The sequence below is a fragment of the Mobula hypostoma genome, chromosome 13 (assembly GCF_963921235.1).
Source record: "Mobula hypostoma chromosome 13, sMobHyp1.1, whole genome shotgun sequence".
Taxonomy (NCBI): Eukaryota; Metazoa; Chordata; class Chondrichthyes; order Myliobatiformes; family Myliobatidae; genus Mobula; species Mobula hypostoma.
The window spans coordinates 86,509,842-86,529,702 of record NC_086109.1 but is presented as its reverse complement, the minus strand read 5'-3'; the positions used below and the strand labels follow the sequence as shown (position 1 = coordinate 86,529,702).

The following is a 19,861-nucleotide window of genomic DNA, read 5'->3' as shown; positions in this document are numbered from 1 at the left end:
TTGAGTGGACATGAACCAGGAGTCAATGAAGGAGGTTTAGAAAAGAAAACACAACAAGAAGTGTTATGGCAAAGATCTCCATCGCTCCAAAATAGTTATAGTATACTTCTCACTGGGAAGAATATATAGAGCTCTGGTTTAATGTCCTATTCAGAAGGTGCTGTCTTCAAAAGTACTGCACTACCACAGTGCTGTGCGGGAGTGTCAGTGAAGATTTGTTTGCTCTAATTTTTGGAGGGGGTCTTGAACCCACAACCCCCTGATTTCCAATGGTGACTAAGCTACTAGTTGCATATATTGCTTTATCCGTCCCTTTGTATACTTAACCAAAGAAAAATAGTCTGCACTGTTTTCATTAGACTTTGGAATATTCAGTTCATTTAAGCACAGGGAACTTTCCATTTTGGGCAGCTGATGTTGGTACTGACCATCTCCCACACACAGTGTATCTCCTCACTAAACTTGGAAGGACACCTCTCTGCCCAGGGTGGCACCCTTCCATTTCCCACACCTCCCAGCTTCTGTGGCTGTACTTAAAGGGAGGCCTCAACAAAATATTTGTGCTGTGGAGTTCCTGCTCACCAAGATTGGGTTTTGGTCAGCAGATTTCCTGAAGTAGCAATGATACTTGCCGAAGCCTTTTTTTTTATATTTGTCCTTATTTGCCTGAAGTGGGCATGGAGAAGCTTTCAATGAGACTTTCTTGATGATGGCCAAACACCAGTAATGTTAATGTCAGCAAGCAGGAGGTTGTTGTATCAGTTTGTTAGGTTAGTACCTAAGCTCTACATTAAAGCAAGTGACCAGTATGGACCAATGAGTCTGTGCTAGCTCCCAGGGAAGCAGACCTATCAGCTTCATGCCCCAGCCCTCGTTTTTCTTTTTGTCCCTGTCATTTATTCATTCTTGCCTCTTGTCAGCTGCCCTTTATGCAAGCCCTCCAGAAGGTGAAGTCCCCTTTGGAGGAGGAATCTTGTATAGCTATTGTTGTAGAGGTGCAACCATGTTGGCTGGGATGGAAGATGATGAGTGGATAATGTTACAAACAGGAGACAGTCTGCAGATGCTGGAAAACCAAAGCACCACACACTGCCTGAAATGTCAACTGTTCATTCTTTCTCATAGATGCTGCCTGGCTTGCTGCTGACCTCTGCCCTGCTTTTTGTTTGTGTGTTGAGTGGGTAATGTTACTTTGTTCTTTCTGCTGTCCCAATACCTGCAGTATATGCATGGATTTCCTCCACTTTGTTACCAATTGTACAACTAAGAAGAAAGCTGTTCCTTTCAATTTATTATCATCTGTCCTGGCAGTAATTTCCTAAATCAATTGTTTTTAAATATTTGATAATAAATATAGTGGTATGAGGCACTGCCCTCCAATGGAGCAGGTTATTGCTGAACAGCTGAAAAGCAAATGGAAAATCTGGAAAAAGTGGTTCACATTTTGCAGTGCAGACTAATAGATGGATTGAATCAATTAATTGCCTGGAAACAAGGAAAGAAACACAAAAACATCATTTACCTAATTAATCCTTACCTAATGTTTCAGAGTAATTGTGTTATAGATTTTCTGTGAAGCATAAAATATATTTTTGTGCATGTAAAGTAAGATGCAAATGCGATGAATTAAGCATTGAGTTTGCAGGTGAAGGGGGCTGGTTGGAGAGAGATTCACCATAAAATAACAGAATTGTTCAAACTTCAAACTCGTCAGTGTAGATTGGGGCACTTGGAACTAGGTCTTGAAATTCTTACATGCAAATCTGTTAACATATTCATTATGCAGCAGTTGAGGCACAGACGAAAAAGTGCATTTTCTTTGATTTTGTAGCTGTAAGCAACCATGGCTGTTGGTTCCTTCCTTCTCACAGTATACTTGATCTTGTGTTTACCCTCTGAACTTTATACCCTATGGTACCCTAGTTTTAGAGTGTAAATACTGTCTTGCAAAGCACCTTGGAATGTTTTAAAAGGTCTATACAAATAAGTTTTGTCGGTAACTACAGTGAGGTTGTACAAGGTCTCTAGAGCTCTGCACTCAGAATCTATGCGTATTCTGAGTGGAAGTGGTGGAGTTCTTATTAGGCTCTTCCTTGAAATCTTTGGGCTGCTTTATAAAAACAACTTTCAATTGCCAGTACTTGTAAATTTAAAAAGCTGTTTATTTTATTATGTTTCTTTAAAAGGGTCACTTGGTAAAATTTGTTTCTTGTACAGTATTGCACCGGCTGGTGGCATAGTGGCATCAGCGCCGGACTTTGGAGCGAAGGCTCCTGAGTTCGAATCCAGCTGGCTCCCCAGCACGCTTTCCATCCACGCTGGGTTGAGTGTCGAGCTAACAACTCAACCTCGTAAAAAAGAAATTGCCTGCTACAGAAACATCAACAGCAAAAGGTTGATGACCTATGCTCTCTCGTGAGTTTAAAAGCAATTTCTCTCTTCACAGTATTGCAGTCAGTCATAAGACATGGGAGCAGAATTAGGCCATTCAGTCCATCAATCTGCTCTGCCATTCTATCATGGCTGATTTATTATTCCTCTCAATCCATTCTCTGGCCTTCTGCTTGCAACCTTTGCCACCTATGCTAATTAAAAACCTATCAACCTCCACCTTAAATGTACCCAATGCCTTATTGTCACAGACAGCTGTGGAAGTTGAATTCCACAGATTCGTCACCCTCGGCCTAAAGAAATGCCTCCTCCGTTCTGTTCTAAAGGATGTCTATGTACTCTGAGGCTGTGCCCTCTGGTCTTCTCCTGCTACAGGAAACATCTCTCCACATCCACTCCATCTAGGCCTTACAATATTTCATAGGTTTCAATGAGAACCCTTCATTTGTCTAAACTCCTGTGAGTGCATAATTTGGGTGAGTTGACTGATTTTGTCTTCTGATCTTCTGGAAATACTGCAGCCTTCTGGATTTGATATCAAATTCTTGAACTTCAGATGGCTCATTTTTTTTTACTTTTGCCCTCTAAAACTTGACATGTTGACTTACCTACTGAATATTGAAAGGACTAGTTAAAATGGACATGGAGAGGACATTTCCAGTAGTGGGAGAGTGTATTGTTGTTGCTTTGTCTTCAGACAAAAGTCTTAGCATGTCATTCCTCTGTAACAGGTGGAGTTTTAATACTTTCTGTTCCCTTGGACACTTATTGGCCGGCCTTAATATGAGAGCCTGTATTCTTTGAGCATTTGCTGTTCAAAGTAAATTTATTATCAAAGTACATATATGTTACCATATACAACCCTGAGATTCACTTTCTTGTAGGCATTCACAGTAACTACACGAGACACAATAGAATCTATGAAAGACTGTACCCAACAGGATGGACAAACACCACTGTGCAAAAAAAAGCAAACAGCAAATACAAAAGTAAGAAAATAATAATAAATAGTATATATTGACAGCATGAAATGAAGAGCCTTGAAAGTGAGTCCATAAGCTGTGGGAACAGTTCATTGATGGGATGAATGAAGTTATCCCTTCTGGTTCAAGAACCTGATGGTTGAAGGGTAATACCTTGCTCTTGATCCTGGTGGTGTGGGTCTTGAGACCCCTGTACCTTCTTCCTGATGGCACCAGTGAGAAGAAGGGCATGGCCTGGATGGTGGGAAACTTCAAATGCTGCTTTCCTTTGAAAGCCTTCCATGTAGATGTGTTCAAGGGTGGGAACCTTGGGCCATATCCACTACTTTCTGTTGGTTTTTCCGTACAAGGGCATTGGTGTTTCCATACCAGGCTGTGAGGCATCCAGTTAATGTATTTTCCACCTCACGTCGATAGGAGATTCGGCATGTTATCCAAGGCACCTCAGTCAACCCAATCCTTGCAAAGTTTGACTCCATGTGTAGAGTCATATTTATAACGCACAGAAACCGGCCTTTTGGCCCAACTTATCTATGCTGGCCAAGATGTCTAACTGAGCTAGTCCAATTTGCCTGAATTTGGTCCTTACCCCTCTGTCTTTTTCAATCCTTTTATCCCTTTAAATGTTATTGTACGCACCTTTACAGCAGTGCTGTGAAATGGCAACCAACTGATGTTTTAATTTAAACTTCCCTCCCAGTCTTACCCAAGATGGGGTTACTAAGGACAATTCTGACGTGGTTACTCAAGATGGAGGTGGACTGAATGTCGAGGCTTTCAATTTTATGGCTTCCATTTTGACAGTGTCCTGTTAATTCTACTTAAATGTGTCCTTTCTCGTGCCATTCCTCTGTGCATCCGTACTGTTCCAGCAATAGCGATTGTTCTCGTTTGCTGAACCTCCTGTATTAAAACTGGCCTCTTAATGTTTTTAAACAAGGACAATGGACGAAGGCGCATGATTTGGTGTTCAGCTCTTATTTATCACTATTTGTTCCTGAAGCTGGCTCAAGTGATCCTCAGCTAAATGAATTTAACAAAACAAACTGCAAAAAGGAATAACTTAAAATCAGGAAAGCAGGGTGCTTGAATTCTTTGTTGGCTCACGGAGCGGAGTGTTGGCCATTGGTTACTGTGTTATCTCCCACACCCAGTTTTAATCAGGAGAATGTCATTGATTTGATTGGGTTTTATTGTAGTTCTGAGATGGTGGAAGTAGAGTGCTATAAAATGGCGAACAGACCTGGCAAAATACCAAATCCCTGGAAGTTTCTGGAACTGGAGCAGTTGAATTTCAGTGCTGCCATCTTGTAGTGACTGAAAGAAATGTCCTGCCCGGCTGTACCACGTCCAGGCTTATTTTTGGGTGGTGTTTAATAGCAAATGAGAGATTCTGTTTAATACTGGAATTTAAATGAACCTTACTGTAAGGTTTATGATTGTAAATTTATTTAAAAGATAACCATTCTTCAGTGTTTATGTCTGACGTAGCATTTCATTTAAAATTCATCAGCTTGATTAATCGTCGTGTCTTATATTGAAGTATTTTTATGTGTGGAGTTGCATTGATGGCCTCAATTTCAGCAACTTTTAAAATTAATATTTTTTTCTTGGGGGTGGAGGGGGGAAATCTGTTAATTCAAACCACTGCAGAATTGAGCATATGCTGCCTCTCAGTATGTTGTGCTGTGGTGCTTATTCTTGGCAGCAGAGGGCATTTTGACTGCTCGCCTTACAGTGTGCAGTAAAATAAAATTCTCAGTGTTATTTAAATTAGTAAAATGATTTGAAAATTCTCTATAGACTGAAAACATCTCAGAATATTTTCTTTAAAGCCTTTTGTGGTTTCATCCATAGGCAGCATGCTTTTTATTTTTTTATATATATAAATTAAAAATTCCTCAATTAGCCTTTCAGAAATCAGTCCACCCGCGTTAGCTTTGAGCTTTTGGGTTCAATTTAACAAGAGTGGTGTACTTTTGTTCTTGCAAGTGAGATATTTTGGAATGTTATTTCCTTACAGGGTAATGTGCTTCAGAAATGGAGATGGCAATGTTTGATACTTTTAAATTACCAGATAAATAAATTCTCATCTGCACCTTTGCTTCTCTCCCTTGGTCACAGAAGCCACTTTCAATGTGATCGGGAGAATGAACAGTAATTGAATTTTCCATTGAGTTTTCCCAGCTGTGAGAACCATCTGAGATGAATTTTTATCGTGTTTAACACTGAAGAATGTTACTTTAAAATCATGTATTTGCCTATGACCTGACCTGCGGGAATAAAACTCATTCTAAGCATCATTGGTTCAGAAAGCTGGCACTTTTTTTAAAAATTTTATGGTGAAAATCTGTCCCAGCTGTCTTCATGCTATTTTGTTTAAAATTATCTTTAGTGTTAAATTAATGAAGCTGAAAGTATGGCTAAATCCAATTGGTGTGCCTATAAATATGAAAATAAATATTATGCTCTGTTATGGCTTACTTTAATTTTTAAATTCCTTTTCTTTGTATAACTGAGGTTTAAAAATGTAAACACAATGACAAAGAATTGGTCTAGATCTCGAAGTCAAGAGACAAGATTGTTGCAGTAAAATAATTTTAATAAAAGCATTTTGGGTGTTCGCAGTTATTTTAAACTTGCTTCCCTCGAGAAAATAATGGACTACTTTTTGTCCTCAGGAGTCTGATTTTCTGAATGATTCTTGTGCTTTGATTCTTAACTGTAACCTGCTTGTATCCTGGGACCCCAGAATTAATTCCTCCTGAATACGGTCTTAATCAGTAAATTAAGCTCTGGAATCAATAGCAAGGATTTTGGTGCTTTGTATATGGCAATATTCTCTGAGAAGTGAATATCTTCCAGCCCCACTTAATCAGAATCAGGTTTAATATCACTAGCATATGTCATGAAACATGTACATTGCAGGACATAATAAAAAAAACTATAAATTACAATAAGAAATATATAAAATTATGTAGAGCAAAAAAAAAAGGAAAAATAGTCAGGTAGTGTTCACGTGTCATTGTCTGTTCAGAAATCTGATGGCAGTGGGGAAGAAGCTGTTCCTAAGACATTTTGTGTGTGTGTCTTCAGGTTCTTATACCGCCTGTCTGGTAGTAATAAGAGAGTATGTTTTGGGTGATGGGGATCCTTAATGATAGATGTGGCCTTTTTGAGACATTCCCTTTTGATGACGTTCTCATTGAGGGGGAGGCTAGTGCCCATGATGTAGAAGGCTGAGTTTGCAACTTTCTGCAGCTTTTTCCTGATCCTCTGCACCGGTCTTTCCGTACTAGACAGTGATGCAACCAGTTACAATGCTGTCCATAGCGCACCTCTAGAAATTCACAAGTTTCTAAAATTGAGTGTCCAAATTCCCTACTGGATTTCTCTATCTAAATTAATCGTGCTGTATTTCGTAATTGCACATGTAGGTGAGTTAGTACTTCAGCTCACTCCTCCTCAGTGTGACTAAGCCAGCTCTGGCAGTGAATGTCCCAGTAAATAAACTAAATTCATCACCACCTCCAGTCCATTGTTTCCTCAGAAAATCACTGCTTTCTGCTTTTCTAATGACGCTCCTGCTCTGTTTTACCTCTTCCAACTACAGTGTGCTGAAGAGAAACCTCCCTGTTTGTAGTTGTATGTTTATAATGTTTTGAAAATGTGGGTAACCCCTTCTCTGGGTCACTGACACACAGGCTTTATACTCAGAATTATCTTACATCATGCCTGTGCTTATTGTAATCCATTGTGTTTTACTCCTACCCTGTAGTTTTTGTCCTCTTCGATATTTATCCAATTTTTTAGAAAGTAAAGCAGTGTACCTACATCTATTGATGCTTCTGGACACATCTTCAGTGATGTTCCTGGAATCATCGGGTGTTTCGGGTCTTTCAACATCATACACCCTCCCCCAGGTGACCCAGCCGGGGCTGATCAGACCCCAGATTGTGTCCAGATGGCTAGCTACTTGTGACTCCATGGCTCCCCTCTTTTGAGCCACAGCCATCTTGAGGCCCTCTCTGCCGCATGGGTGGTACTGCGGATGGCTCTCCTCTTCCTCTCTCCCTCGATGCCCAAAATGCTGAAGGCTGTAACTAAGGAACGGGCTGCGAACCCCCCACAACCAACCTCCACTGGGCATGGCTTGCAGCTTCCTATCAACCCCTCCCTTCGCCGTTGCCTCCAGAATTTGGTTAACATCTTCATCAAACTGCTTCCACAGTGAAGTCATGTTAGCTGCAGGCCATTTGATCCGCCTCCTGTTAGACTTCCTGTTCGATGGATTAGTTTGCAACACTTGGAGGTTCCGGGCACTATGGACAAACACACTTCTTCCTCACCTCAGACAATGGGTGATGATCAAAATTAAAAAGTCAATGTTGGAAATATTCAGCAGGTCTAGCAGTAACTGTGAAAGAAAAAGCCTTTAATGTTTTAAGGTCAGAGACCGTTGAGAAACAAGGAATCCAATCTAAGTTAAATATAAAGAAAAGTTGCTTCACTTCTGACCAAATTTTAACTTGTATCTGTGCCATTGAAAAGCACAGCACAGAAATTGGCCCTTCAGCCCATCTAGTCCATGGCTGAACCATTTAAATTACCTACTTCCGTTGAGCCGTTCTGGTACCATAGCCCTCAATACCCCTACCATTCATGAACCTAAACTTCTGTTAACTGTTGAAGTTCTGCTCACATGCACCATGTGTGCTGGGAGCTCATTCAACACACTCACAACCCTCTGAGTGAGGAAGTTTCCCCTCGTGTTCCCTTTAAACCTTTCAGCTTTAACCCATGACCTCTGGTTGTAGAACCACCCAACCTCAGTGGAAAAAACCTGACTGCGGTTACTTCACCTATACCCCTCATAATTTTGTATACCTCTGTCAAATCTCCTCTCAGTCTTCTACATTCCAACTCTTGTTATTTCTACATATTTAACAGCATCTCAAAGTGTTAAACTGACACTTAAAAATGTATTAAAGCCAGATTTTGATCACTTAGTGCTGTCTCCAGATTTCACTGTGGCACTGAACAATTTCACATGCTGAAGTGGTTTGAGCATGCTTTTGCTTAAGGCAGTTACAGTTTGAAGAAATGAGAGACTAGATGCTGGAAACTGGAGTGGCAACCGTTCTGCCAGAGAAAGGCAGCAGGTCGAACTGCATCTGTGTGTAGGGTGGGGGAGGGAGTGGAAAGAATTATCCCAGTGGCCGTTTTTGGCCCAGAATGAAAACAATTGTCCACCTTTGTCCACCTGTACATAGATGCTGCTCAACCTGCTGAGTTTCTCTAGCAGATTGTTCGCTGTCTGATAATAGTTTGCCTGAATCTCACCTCTTGTATTCACCTAAATATAATCTTTATCGCAACATACAGCAAAATGCATCATTTGTATCAGTGACCAGCACAGTCCGAGGATGTACTGGGGCAGCCTGCAAGTATCACTGTGCTCCCAGCATTAACGTGGCATGCACGCCCAGAACTTACGAACGTGTACGTCTTTGGAATGCAGGAGGAAACTGGAGCACCCAGAGGAAACTCTCTCGGTCACGAGAAGAGCCCTGTACGGCAAACTCACAGATGTTGCTGTCCTTGAAATGCTGAGCGACGTACTGAAGCTGATCTTTCCATCTTGCCTCACAGAGAGGCAGTGTGGTGTATGTTTGTGTTACATAATTTAAAACAACTTCATATCCTGCCATCCTGCATGATCATTACAATGGATGTAATTCAGATAGCTGAATGTTACCTTTCAGATCACTGTTTACCATATGCTGCAAAATATACTGAAACCTGATGAATAGACCTTGCAGAATATTTTTTTCTCTAAGTAAATGTTGTTTCATGTCTTCTGTCATTTATTTTTATTTACTGAGATAAATGTGGAATAGGCCCTTTGAGCTGTACCACCCAGCAACCCCTAATACAACCCTAGCCTAATCACGGGACAATGTGCTGTGACCAATTACCCTACCTTGCTTGTACATCTTTGGACCGTGGGAGAAAACAGGAGTGCCCGGAGGAAACCCGGGTACAAACTCCTTGCAGGCAGCGGCGAGATTTGAACCTGGGTCGCTGGTACTGTAAAGCGTTGTGCTAACCACTGTGCTACCGTGCCAACCATGTTGAAGCCTATCATTATAAGACACCTGCTTGCTTCCCCAGAATGAACGATCTGCATGGCTTTTTTAAGCGTTGTTTTGATAAGGGTGATTTCTGAAGTTGTCACTTTACTGCCCAGGAGAAATCATTCTTTCTTCTGTGGGATGCTTAGTACTTCAAGTTTCATTATCAGGTTGGATGCACAGCATCCAGATTTTTGCGTGAGCCTATTAGCCCTCCAGTGAGAACAGAAGCAAATCTCTGAGGTTCTGACTTGACACTGACTAGGAACTCCTACATAAATGCAGCCTGCAGTCTTTTAGTGCGTGGACCCTCTTTTTTGCTGAGTTACACAAATAGGCGTCAGGAGGTTTATGCATGCCTGTTAGTGGGATGTATGGTCATGTGATTTCTTCCCAAATTGAGCGTTTGTTCCACAGAGCTAAGCGTTTAGTCCATGAGATCCATAATCCACAAGTCTTAACAAAAAAATTTTTTTGGAAACTGCACATACTGGAAATCTGTGATCAAATTAGAAACCGCTGAAAGCAACTAGCATCTGCAGGCAGCATCTGTGGAGAGAGAGCTGTTAACAAATCAGGTTTGGGATTGATCATCAGAACTGGGAAGGAAAGTAAATCGAAGCCACATGAACCTTGTGTACTCTCTCACAGACTCAACCTCCAATGACCGCACCATTGGTCATGTCACTTTATGAGGACTGGGAGAATGCCTTGCTAGTGTGTGAATTTGTTATTTCCTCGGAAAGCTGAGCTCCTAGCTGTAGAGAAGAAAATCCCATGAAATTTGAGCACTGTTGCCCCAATCAAACGGGTGGTTTAATCCCTGGCTTAACTTGGTCTGGATTCCAAAGGCGGGTTGTGTTTTCTGAATAAGCTGTGACATTGCGATGTGAAAATTCCTGAGGGAGTGGGTTTGTGCGTCCCTCGCCAGATGGAGCAATTGCATCGAAAGCCCTGAGCTTTACACAGGACACTCTTCAAGGTCTGATGTAACCCTGGTGGCATTTACTCTAAACTGATGGCATTGGCCATCTTCTTTCATTCATACTTATTTAGAACAAAGAAGAGTGCACTGTTGTAGATAGTAGTGGTGGGTATTTTCAGAGGTGCTTGTGTTTGGAGGGGAACTGTCTGGGTGTGTGCTCCAGAAGGAACGGAGGTTCCTCGAGTCTTCCTGATAGGTGACATAAGGACTGAACATCCATGGTGAAAATAAAGCAGTGGGGGCCGGTGAATTGAAAGTGGTTAGAGTGGTGGAGGGTGGGTGAGGCCTTGCGGTGCACGTGAGAAGGGTCTGGTTCAGGGTGGGGAGGGTGGGGGGGTAGACACAAGATGGAGTCGAGCTTAGAGGAGATGAGTTTGGTAAGGCATGAGCAGGCAGAAACTACAGTACTGGGCAAAAGTCTTAGGCATATACATATGGCTAAGACGTCGAAGACTTTTGTGCGGTACGTAGTGCGGAGAGTGAGTTTTTTTAAAATATGGAGGGAGCAAAGGCTGTTGGGAATGGTGAGGGTGGGGCATCATAGTAGGTATTTGGACAAGTAGAGGAGGAGAGCCAGGGGCAGGTGGTGGAGTGGGTGCAGATGCACCAGGCAAGGTCATTTAATTTCAAACAATTTGTTTATTAATCATTGCAGAATATCTCTTTGGTGCTTCCCATTCCTTCCCTATTCCCATCCATGGTTCCCCTTTCCCTGCCCCCTTCCCACTGTTGGTCCATTTCAGAGTCAGGTTTATCATCACTCAACATAGGTCATGATTTTTTTTGAGCTCAGTCTGTTCTTTCAGGCGAGGTCTGATCCAATCTTGCCTTCAGTTCTTTCACGTGCTCTCACTATACTCCAAACTGCTTGAGGTCTGAAAGCTGTGTGTCGCCTTTGAATATATTCAGTGACTGAATCTCCACAGCTCTCTGGGGTAAAACAAAATACTAGACTCATGATATGATCAGAGAAGACATTTCTCATCTGTGGGCGATTTCTTAATCTGAAGCTCTCCAGTTCCTGGTTTCTCTCTAGGGAAAACATCTCCTCAGCATCTACCCTGTTAATCTTCTCTGAATCATTGACTTAATCTGCTTCCTCTAAATTTCAGTGACTTAGATTCAACTTGCATTTATTAATTTTGCATCCAAGGAATCAACGTCACTCTATGCTGCACTGGCTCGAGTACATGTACATCAATCCTTAATGCCTGTGGTATTTCCAGCTTTCATCTCAAAAGGGGTCTTGTCAAGCTGCATTAAGACTTCCTTACTTCTGTACTGTATACCTCCTACCGTAAAAGACAACAACATTAGTGTTGTCGAACTCGATCAGGGAGGGGCTATGTAGCATTCACACCAGGACCACCAAACTCAAAAACAAATACTTTCCCCTGTTACGTCTGATCAGTACCTCCACCCACTAACCCACCCACCACTACTTTATTGTTTCCTGTCAGTCACCTTATGTACAGATATACCCATGCTAGAGTCACTTTATGGACATACAGTACAGCAATCTGTGTGTGTATATATATCAAGTATTCTTTATCTTAGTGTGTTTTCTTTTGTGCTGAATCAGATCCATAGTAGCAATTACTTTATTCTCCTTTACATGCCTGTACTGGAAATGACATTAAACAATCTTAAATCTAATTATGGCCTATAGCTATGTATATTTTTTCTTTTCACTTGCCAGATCCTTTGGTATTGCATCACAGAGTCATAGAGCACTGCAGCACAGAAAAAGGCCCTTCGGTCCATCTAGTTGGTGCCAAACTGTTTTTCTGCCTAATTCTATCGGCCCACATCGGGACCATGATCTTCCATATTTCTCTCATCCATGCACTTATCGGAACTTCTCCTAAATGTTGAAATCGAACCTGCATCCATCACTTCCTCTGGCAGCTCATTCCACACTCACTCCACCCTCTGAGGGAAGTTGTTCCCCCTCAGGTTCCCCTTAATATTTCATCTTTCACTCTTAATCTTTGACTTCTAGTTCTTAGACATGCTGTAGTCTTGCTTTATTTGAAATGGTAATTCCCTTTTCACTCGTCCAAAGAGCCTCCCTCTCCCAGCGGCGACGTGCTGGGGCTGCTCTTGTGTTTGGAGAGTTAAATCCAGCTAAGACCTTTGCAGTGAACAGGACCCTGGGGTGTGTTGTAGAGTAGAGGGATCTTTTAGTACTCGTACATAGTTCCCAATACGGTGCAGGGACTATACAAAATCAAGAGTTGCGTATGCACAACAAATTGGTGTTCATGAGTTTGTGGGCCATTCAGAAACCTGGTGGCGGAGAGGAGGAGTTGTTTCTGAATCACTGAGGCTCCTGTAGCTCCTCTCCGATGGTAATAATGAGAAGAGGCCATGTGCAGAATGATGAGTATCCTGAACAATGGATGTTGACTTCCTGAGGCAGTGCCTCCCACAGATGTCCTCAGTGATGGCGAGGGTCATGTCCATGGTGGAGCTGGCTGACAACCCTCTACAGGGTGGTAAAGAAGGCTGGTGGCACACTGGCTGTTAGGTCATTGAATGCAAAAGTTGGGAGGTCACGGTACAGTTGTAATGTTGATAAAGTTGGACCTGGTGTATTCAGTTTTGGCCAGTTTGCTGATGAAAGCGATACTAAACTAGGAAGAGTGGCAAAAGGTTTATAAGGATGGTACCAGGACTTGAGGGACTATGTTTTACAGAGAGGCTGGCTAAACTAGGGCTATTCCTTGAAGCATAAGTGACTGATAAGTGGCAGCACCTAGGATGTTGTATTGTGGGGGAAAAACAAAATGATCAAAAATAACTGCATTTTGATTGAGCATCTGTCAGCCCAAATCAATAACATAACACAAGCACAGATAACTCTGCTATTTTAAAACCATTTGCTGTAAAATGGTGTAGTGTTTAACAATCTCACAAGTACACACGGCTGATGCTAGTTAGAAACTGTTTGGCAATGGTCTCTTGTCCCAGTTAAGCAGCATGGTGTCCCAAATGAACAAAAGGATTCCCAGCTATTTTCTCTATTAGGTTTTGTTCTTTAAGAGTTGTCTCAAATAAGAAGCCGTCCCGCTTAATCAATGTACCAGTTAACCGGAAGCCACTGCATTAAATAAATGAAGCAAAATCAGGTGGAGTGCATGAACCACAGAGCTAGCAGGAGCATAACAGATAATGGGGAATGTTGACTCTTACATCTGTCAATGGAAGAGTATGGCATCTTGGGACAACTACATCAGGGGCTAGTGAGACCACATGTAGAGTACGGTGAGTAATTTTGGTCTGGATGCTTAAGGAAAGATTTTTTTTATTCAGAGAGGGTCCAGTAGGATGACCCATGTCTGGAGATGTTGCCCTTTGTGGAAAATGATTAAACTTGTTAAATATCCACTCATTGTAGACAGGGTAAATGCTGTGAGGTTTTTTACACTTTCGGGAAGACTCCATAGCCAGATTGCATGGTCTCAGATGGAAGTGGGCTGGGGCTGTGCCTCCTTAAGATTACGGTGAGGAAGAATTTCTTTGAGTGCTCAGTACCACAGAGAGCCATGAGGACAGAGTCCTGGGGTACATTAAAGATTGAGGTAATGAGATTACAGGAAGATGTTTCCTGCTTGGCTTTGCTGCCTGCTGCACCTCCAGCAGTGCCCTTAGGGCAGCTGTAGGGTCATCAGCCAGAGACCACCACTCATTGATGTTCCACTTCCTTAACCCTGGTGCATCTGGTGGCAGGGACATCTTGCCACTCCCTGCAGCTTTCAGTGGGGTTAGTCAGTCCCCCAATTTCTCTGCAGATTTTTAATAAGGGAATCAAGGGTTATGAGAAAAGGCTGGGAAAGAGTCCTTGGGAGAATATTGGATCACCCATGGCCCTATCAAGTGGTGGAACAGGCTCAGTATAGAGATGACCTCTGCTACTTCTGGTCTTGTATATGAGGGAGGCACAGCAGTGTAGCCTGTTAGCACAAGGCTTTACAGTGCACCAGCTGTAAGATTGGGGTTCAATTCCTGCCGTTGTCTGTAAGGAGTTGGTACGTTCTCCCGGTGACAGCATGGGTTTCCTCCAGGTGCTCCAGTTTCCTTCCACATTCTAAAGATGTACAGGTTAGGGTTGCTATGTTGGAATTGAAGCATAACGATACTTAAAAGGTCAAAGCGAATTTGTCATTACGTACAGCCCTGAGGTTCGTTTTCTTAGGGCATACACAATAAATGTAAGAAACCCAGTCAAATCAATATAAGACCACACCCAACAGGGCAGACCAACAACCAATGAACAAAGGACAACGAACTTCAATACAGAAGGATTCAAAATAAATAAGCAATGAATATCGAGAACATGAGATGAAGAGTCCTTGTGGGCATCCTCCAGCACATCTCAGACTCTGTTGGCCGTTGATGCAAAGCAATGCATTTTACTGTACATGTGACAAATTAATCTGTTACCTTTATTACCAGTAACCTTGTGTACTGTTAACTTGTTTAATAATCTTTGATGTGGTACCTTGCTGAATGCTTTCTGAAAATCCAAATATAACACACCTTACTGATTCCCCATTATCTACCTTGATTACATCATCAAGGAATTCCAAAAAATCAACCAAAGGTCATTTTCCTTGCGTTGAGTCACGTTGACTCTGCTTGTCTAATGATTTACAGGAGATTTGTCATAGACCAGGGGTTCCCAGCCTGGGGTCTATGGATCTCTTGCTTAATGGTATTGGTCCATGGCATAAAAAAGGCTTTGAGCCCTTGACTTAGAGGGATATGGGCCAGATTTAGATCCACATAGATCAGGAGTTCTCAACCTGGCTTAGTGGTGATGGACCTGGGAAGTAAGTAACAAGCAACTGATGAATCGATGGCAAGTGTCCCCAACCTTTGTTATACCACAGACCCTTTGCTAAATGGTATTGGTCCATAGCATAAAAATGGTTGGGAGTCCTTGTAATAGACCTATTGATTGCTTGCTACTTACTTTCCAGAGATAGAAATTGTCTCTGGTTCCTTCCTCCCTGTAGCCCTTTGGCTGTTATTATTGGGGTGTGTATTTTATGTCATGTACGTGAAGACTGAATCAGAACACCAATTTAGAACATTAGTCATTTCAGTCTTTCCCATCGTTAATTCCTTAGTCATACTCTCGGGACCAGTGTTTGCTTTCGTGTACCTGTGTAGTTAAGTCATCAGCCAGTGATCATGGTAGAAAGCAAACAGATAAGATACCAAACAGTTGCAGTTGTCTTTGGAGCTGCAGACCAGGTCACTGGGGAGTGACGGTGTAAGGATTGATGATGGAGAGCATTAGGAGGTCCATTGACATCTGCAGCAGTAGGCTGTGAAATTTTTCATGCTTGGCCCAAGCCTGTGTGTCTCCAATGTTTTAAGCGCCACCCACCTCCGTGTAGTTTCACCTTTAACACCTTTAGTTGAACTTGTAGTTATAGCAATGTGTGGCCTGTAAGACTTTGGTGAGCTGACTGTATATGTCTACTTTGAGACAACTGTTGGTCCTCGTGGTTTAGGTAGGCTGGTGCTGGCATCTACTAAATGAGCTTTATTATGGGGAAGGACTAGTGACCAAATGTTAAGAAATAGGCCAATGCTGTCTTGGAGGAGTGGGATAGGATTTGTGATGGGGGGGGGTCAGATTGGGTCGCAAAATATTTATTAGATCTTTGAGCTTCTACCTATATTTGATTCTGTGCTTCTCCCTCCAAGTTCTATGCACCACCATCCCTGCCATGCAGATGTACCTGCAAACACTGTTTCTTCATCTACAGCTCCGGGCCTCAATCCTGCCCCTGATGTGGGCCTCTCCGATTTTTTTTCCTCTCACTTACCCATCACTTCTGTTTGGTGATCCTCCTCCTCTCCTTTCTCTCATGGTCCACTCTCCTATCAGATTCTTCCTCCTCCTGCTCTTTAACTCTTCCATCTTCTCACTTCATCCCGGCTCTCCTCCCTTTCTCATTCTGGCTTCTGCCCCCTACTTTTCCAGTCCTTTTGAAGGGTCTTGGCCCGAAATGTCGACTGTTTATTCCTCTCCGTAGATGCTGCCTGACCTGCTGATTTCTTCCAGCATTTTATGTCTGTTCCTTCTTCGGCCCTTTTCCTTCTCTGCCTATCACGTTTCATCTTCTCACTTCATCCCACCTTCCCCCTCACTTGTCTTCATCTCTGGCCTACCAGCTAGTACCGCTTCCCCTCTCCCTGCCTCTCTTATTCTTCTTCCTCCTTCCTTTCCAGTACTGATAAAGGGTCTTGGCCCCAAATAGCAACAGATTATTCCCTTATTCCCCCCCCCCCGTAGATGCTGCCTGACTTGCTGAGCTCCTCCAGCATTTTATGTGTGTTACTGTCTGAGCTTGTGTTCAGATCAGATTTGTCGCAGTAGGGTGGGTATTTGAGCCTGAGAAGACCTCAGTGACTGTTCTTTGTTCTTGGGTGAGAAAGCTTTCTCTTACTCCTGGCATATCTGATATTTGAACCTTCTGGCTCCCTTCTTCTTTTCCCCCTCTTCTGCCGGGTTGGCATACTCAGTTCTTGAATCATTTGAAACTTTTATGAGTTTCCTCCCAGGGGAACAAGTGCCATTCCTTCAACATTAACATTGCACAAATTGAAAATGCACTGACCAGTTAGTGAAGTTTATTTCTGAAAGAGCAGGAATGTATCGCTGAGATAGATGAATGAAAGAATTAATGTATGAGGAGTGTTTGATGGCTCTGGGCCTGTACTCTATGGAGTTTAGAAGAACGGGGGGGGGGGGTTCTCATTGAAACGTATCGAATATTGAAAGTTCTTGATAGTGTGGATGATGGTTCCCATAGTGGAGGTGTCTAGGACCAGAGGGGACCAGCCTCAGAATAGGTGGATATTCCATTACAACAGAGATGAGGAGGAATTTCTTTAGCCAGGGGGTAGTGGATGTGTGGAATTAATTTCCACAGACGGCTATGGAGGCCAAGTCATTGGGTATAGTTAAAGTGGAAGTCGATAGGTTATTGATTAGTAAGGACATCAGTGGTCATGGGGGGCGGGTGTACAGGAGGCAGAAAAATGGAGTTGAGAGGAATCAGCCGTGATGGAATGGCAGAGCAGACTACAGTAACCGAGACCTAATTCTGCTCATGTGCCCTATGGTCTTATGAAGAGCAATAATTGTGTGAATAGTGGAGCAGGTTCAAAGGTTATAGATATTTGCGTAGTATGGGAATTGAGGGTTATGAGGAAAAGGCAGGTAGGTGGAGATGAGTCCATGACCAGATCAGCCATGATCTTATTGAATGGCGGAGCAGGCTCGACGGGCCAGATGGCCAACTCTTGCTCCTGTTTCTTATGTTCTGAAGTAAAGGGCTGAATGGACAAGTTTTGCTTCTAATTACAGTACTGTGCAAAAGTCTTTGGCACATATATATAGCGAAGCTGGACACACAAATGCTGGATCAACTTAAGCAGGTCAGGCAGCATCTGTGGAAATGAATAGTCAATATTTGGGCTGAGACCTTTCTTCAGGACTGAGAAGGAGGGAGGAAGGCAGAAATAAAGGTTGTGGGGGGAGGGAAGGAGACTAGCTGGAAGGTGATAGGTGAAGCCAGGTGGGTAGGAAAGATGAGAGTTGGAGAGAAAGGAATCTGATAGGAGAAGAGAGTAGACTATAGGAAAAAGGGAAGGAGGAGGGGACCCAGGGGAAGTGATAGGCAGGTAAGAAGAGGTAAAAGGGCAGAGTGGGGGATGGGGAAGAGGTGGGGGGGTATTTGTTTACTGAAGGAGAAATTGATATTCAAGCCATCCAGTTGGAGGGTACCCATACAGAATATAAAGTGTTGCTGCTCCACACCGAAAGTGGCCTGTAATCTTGGTATGAGAGGGGTCTGTGGCCTGCACATTGGAGCGGAATGGGAATTAAAATGATAGGCCACTGGGAATTTATAGTGAGGGTGCCTAAAGCTTTTGCACAGTACTGGATTTGTCAATGAAGAGCAGAGAGCGAGTTTGCAAATCTGTCAGGATCAAAGGATGTGAGGAATAGTGAGGGTGGAGTGCCACTGGAGAGTTGTGGGACAAGAGGCAGCGAAGGAATGCCAGGGGTGGGGTAGGTGCAGACACACCCAGCCCCGAGACACCAGGCAAGGTCTTTTGATCCCAGACAGTTGGTTTATTGATCATTACTGAATGTTTCTCTGTTGCTTCCACTCCCCCTCCTCTCTCTTCCGCTTTTCCCAACCATGATTCCCCTCTCCCTGCCCCCTTCCTATTTTCAGACCCATATCAGAATCAGGTTTATCATCACTCACATAGGTCATGAAATTTGATTTTTTTTTGCAGCATAAAATTGCTACAGTACTGTGCAAAAGTCTTAGGCACATACTGTATAGATAGCTAGGTTGTCTAAGACTTTTTGTACCGTACAGTATAGTTCTAACTCAGGTATTTCTCTGACACTGTCTGTAACTATGTGATCAAGTGTTCAACCCCCGATGTTTCTTTTCCTCACTTCTCAGCAATTTAGCTTCTGAAGAATCCAACCACTCTGCCTCAGGATCAGAGTCGGGCAGCCAGTCTGAAAGTGAGCAGGCAAGCGAGTCCAACAACAGCAGCTCAGAGTCCTCCGAGTCCCAATCAGAATCGGAAAGCGAATCGACCGGCTCCAAGTTACAGCAGACTGCCCCCGAGAACAAGGACAAGCCTTTGAGTAAGAAGGAGAGGATAGCTGATGTTAAAAAGGTACCTTTTAAAGATAAACGGGGTGTTATTTGCTTTGTCACAGTTAAGATATTGCCTCCAAGCAAGCTCTGCCATTCCACGAGAAGCTAGATCAGAAATGTCACCATGCATTTTCACACCTCTGTTTTGAATTGCCCACTTGAAATTGTTTCAGCAACATGGAATATGATTAATAATCACGTCATCTTTAAATAATTACATTGCATCTTTTAAAACAAAATTCTTGAGGCTACTTTGGGGTTTGCCTATGGAAATTCTCAGCAGTTAATGAGACATCAGGTGTTCAAAGCAAGTCATGAACATCTAAAATAAACAAAAAAAAGTAACATGAATAATTGGTAGCTCGGGCAGGGTCTGTGGAAAGAGAAATCCCATCAATGTTTAAGGTCAGTAATGTTTCATCATAACTTTCACTTTTATTCATTGGTAAAATTTTATTTCAAAGATACACATAAGCTTAAGTAGGATTTCATCTGTCATTTAATATCCTATTTTAAACAGTGTTTTTGTCTTGTTTAATCAAACTAAGACCTGTTTTTGATATTTTGTTAATAAAGTTCTTGAATAATTAAAGTGGTGGAAGGGTGCAGACCTTATGTTGGTCTGTGAAGCCAAATTGTCATCCCAAACATCAGACA

At 42.6% G+C, this 19,861-nt stretch overlaps 1 protein-coding gene across 6 annotated transcripts in view; it reads left to right on the top strand.

The window, feature by feature from the left end:
* The window catches only part of chd2 (chromodomain helicase DNA binding protein 2), a 132,250-nt gene that overhangs the window by 9,779 nt on the left and 102,610 nt on the right, over nucleotides 1-19,861 (top strand). For all 6 annotated transcript variants that reach the window (XM_063066115.1, XM_063066111.1, XM_063066114.1 and 3 more), the window contains exon 3: nucleotides 19,001-19,223. In XM_063066115.1, coding sequence (XP_062922185.1) covers nucleotides 19,001-19,223 — 223 coding nt within the window. The remainder of the gene's footprint in view (nucleotides 1-19,000; nucleotides 19,224-19,861) is intronic.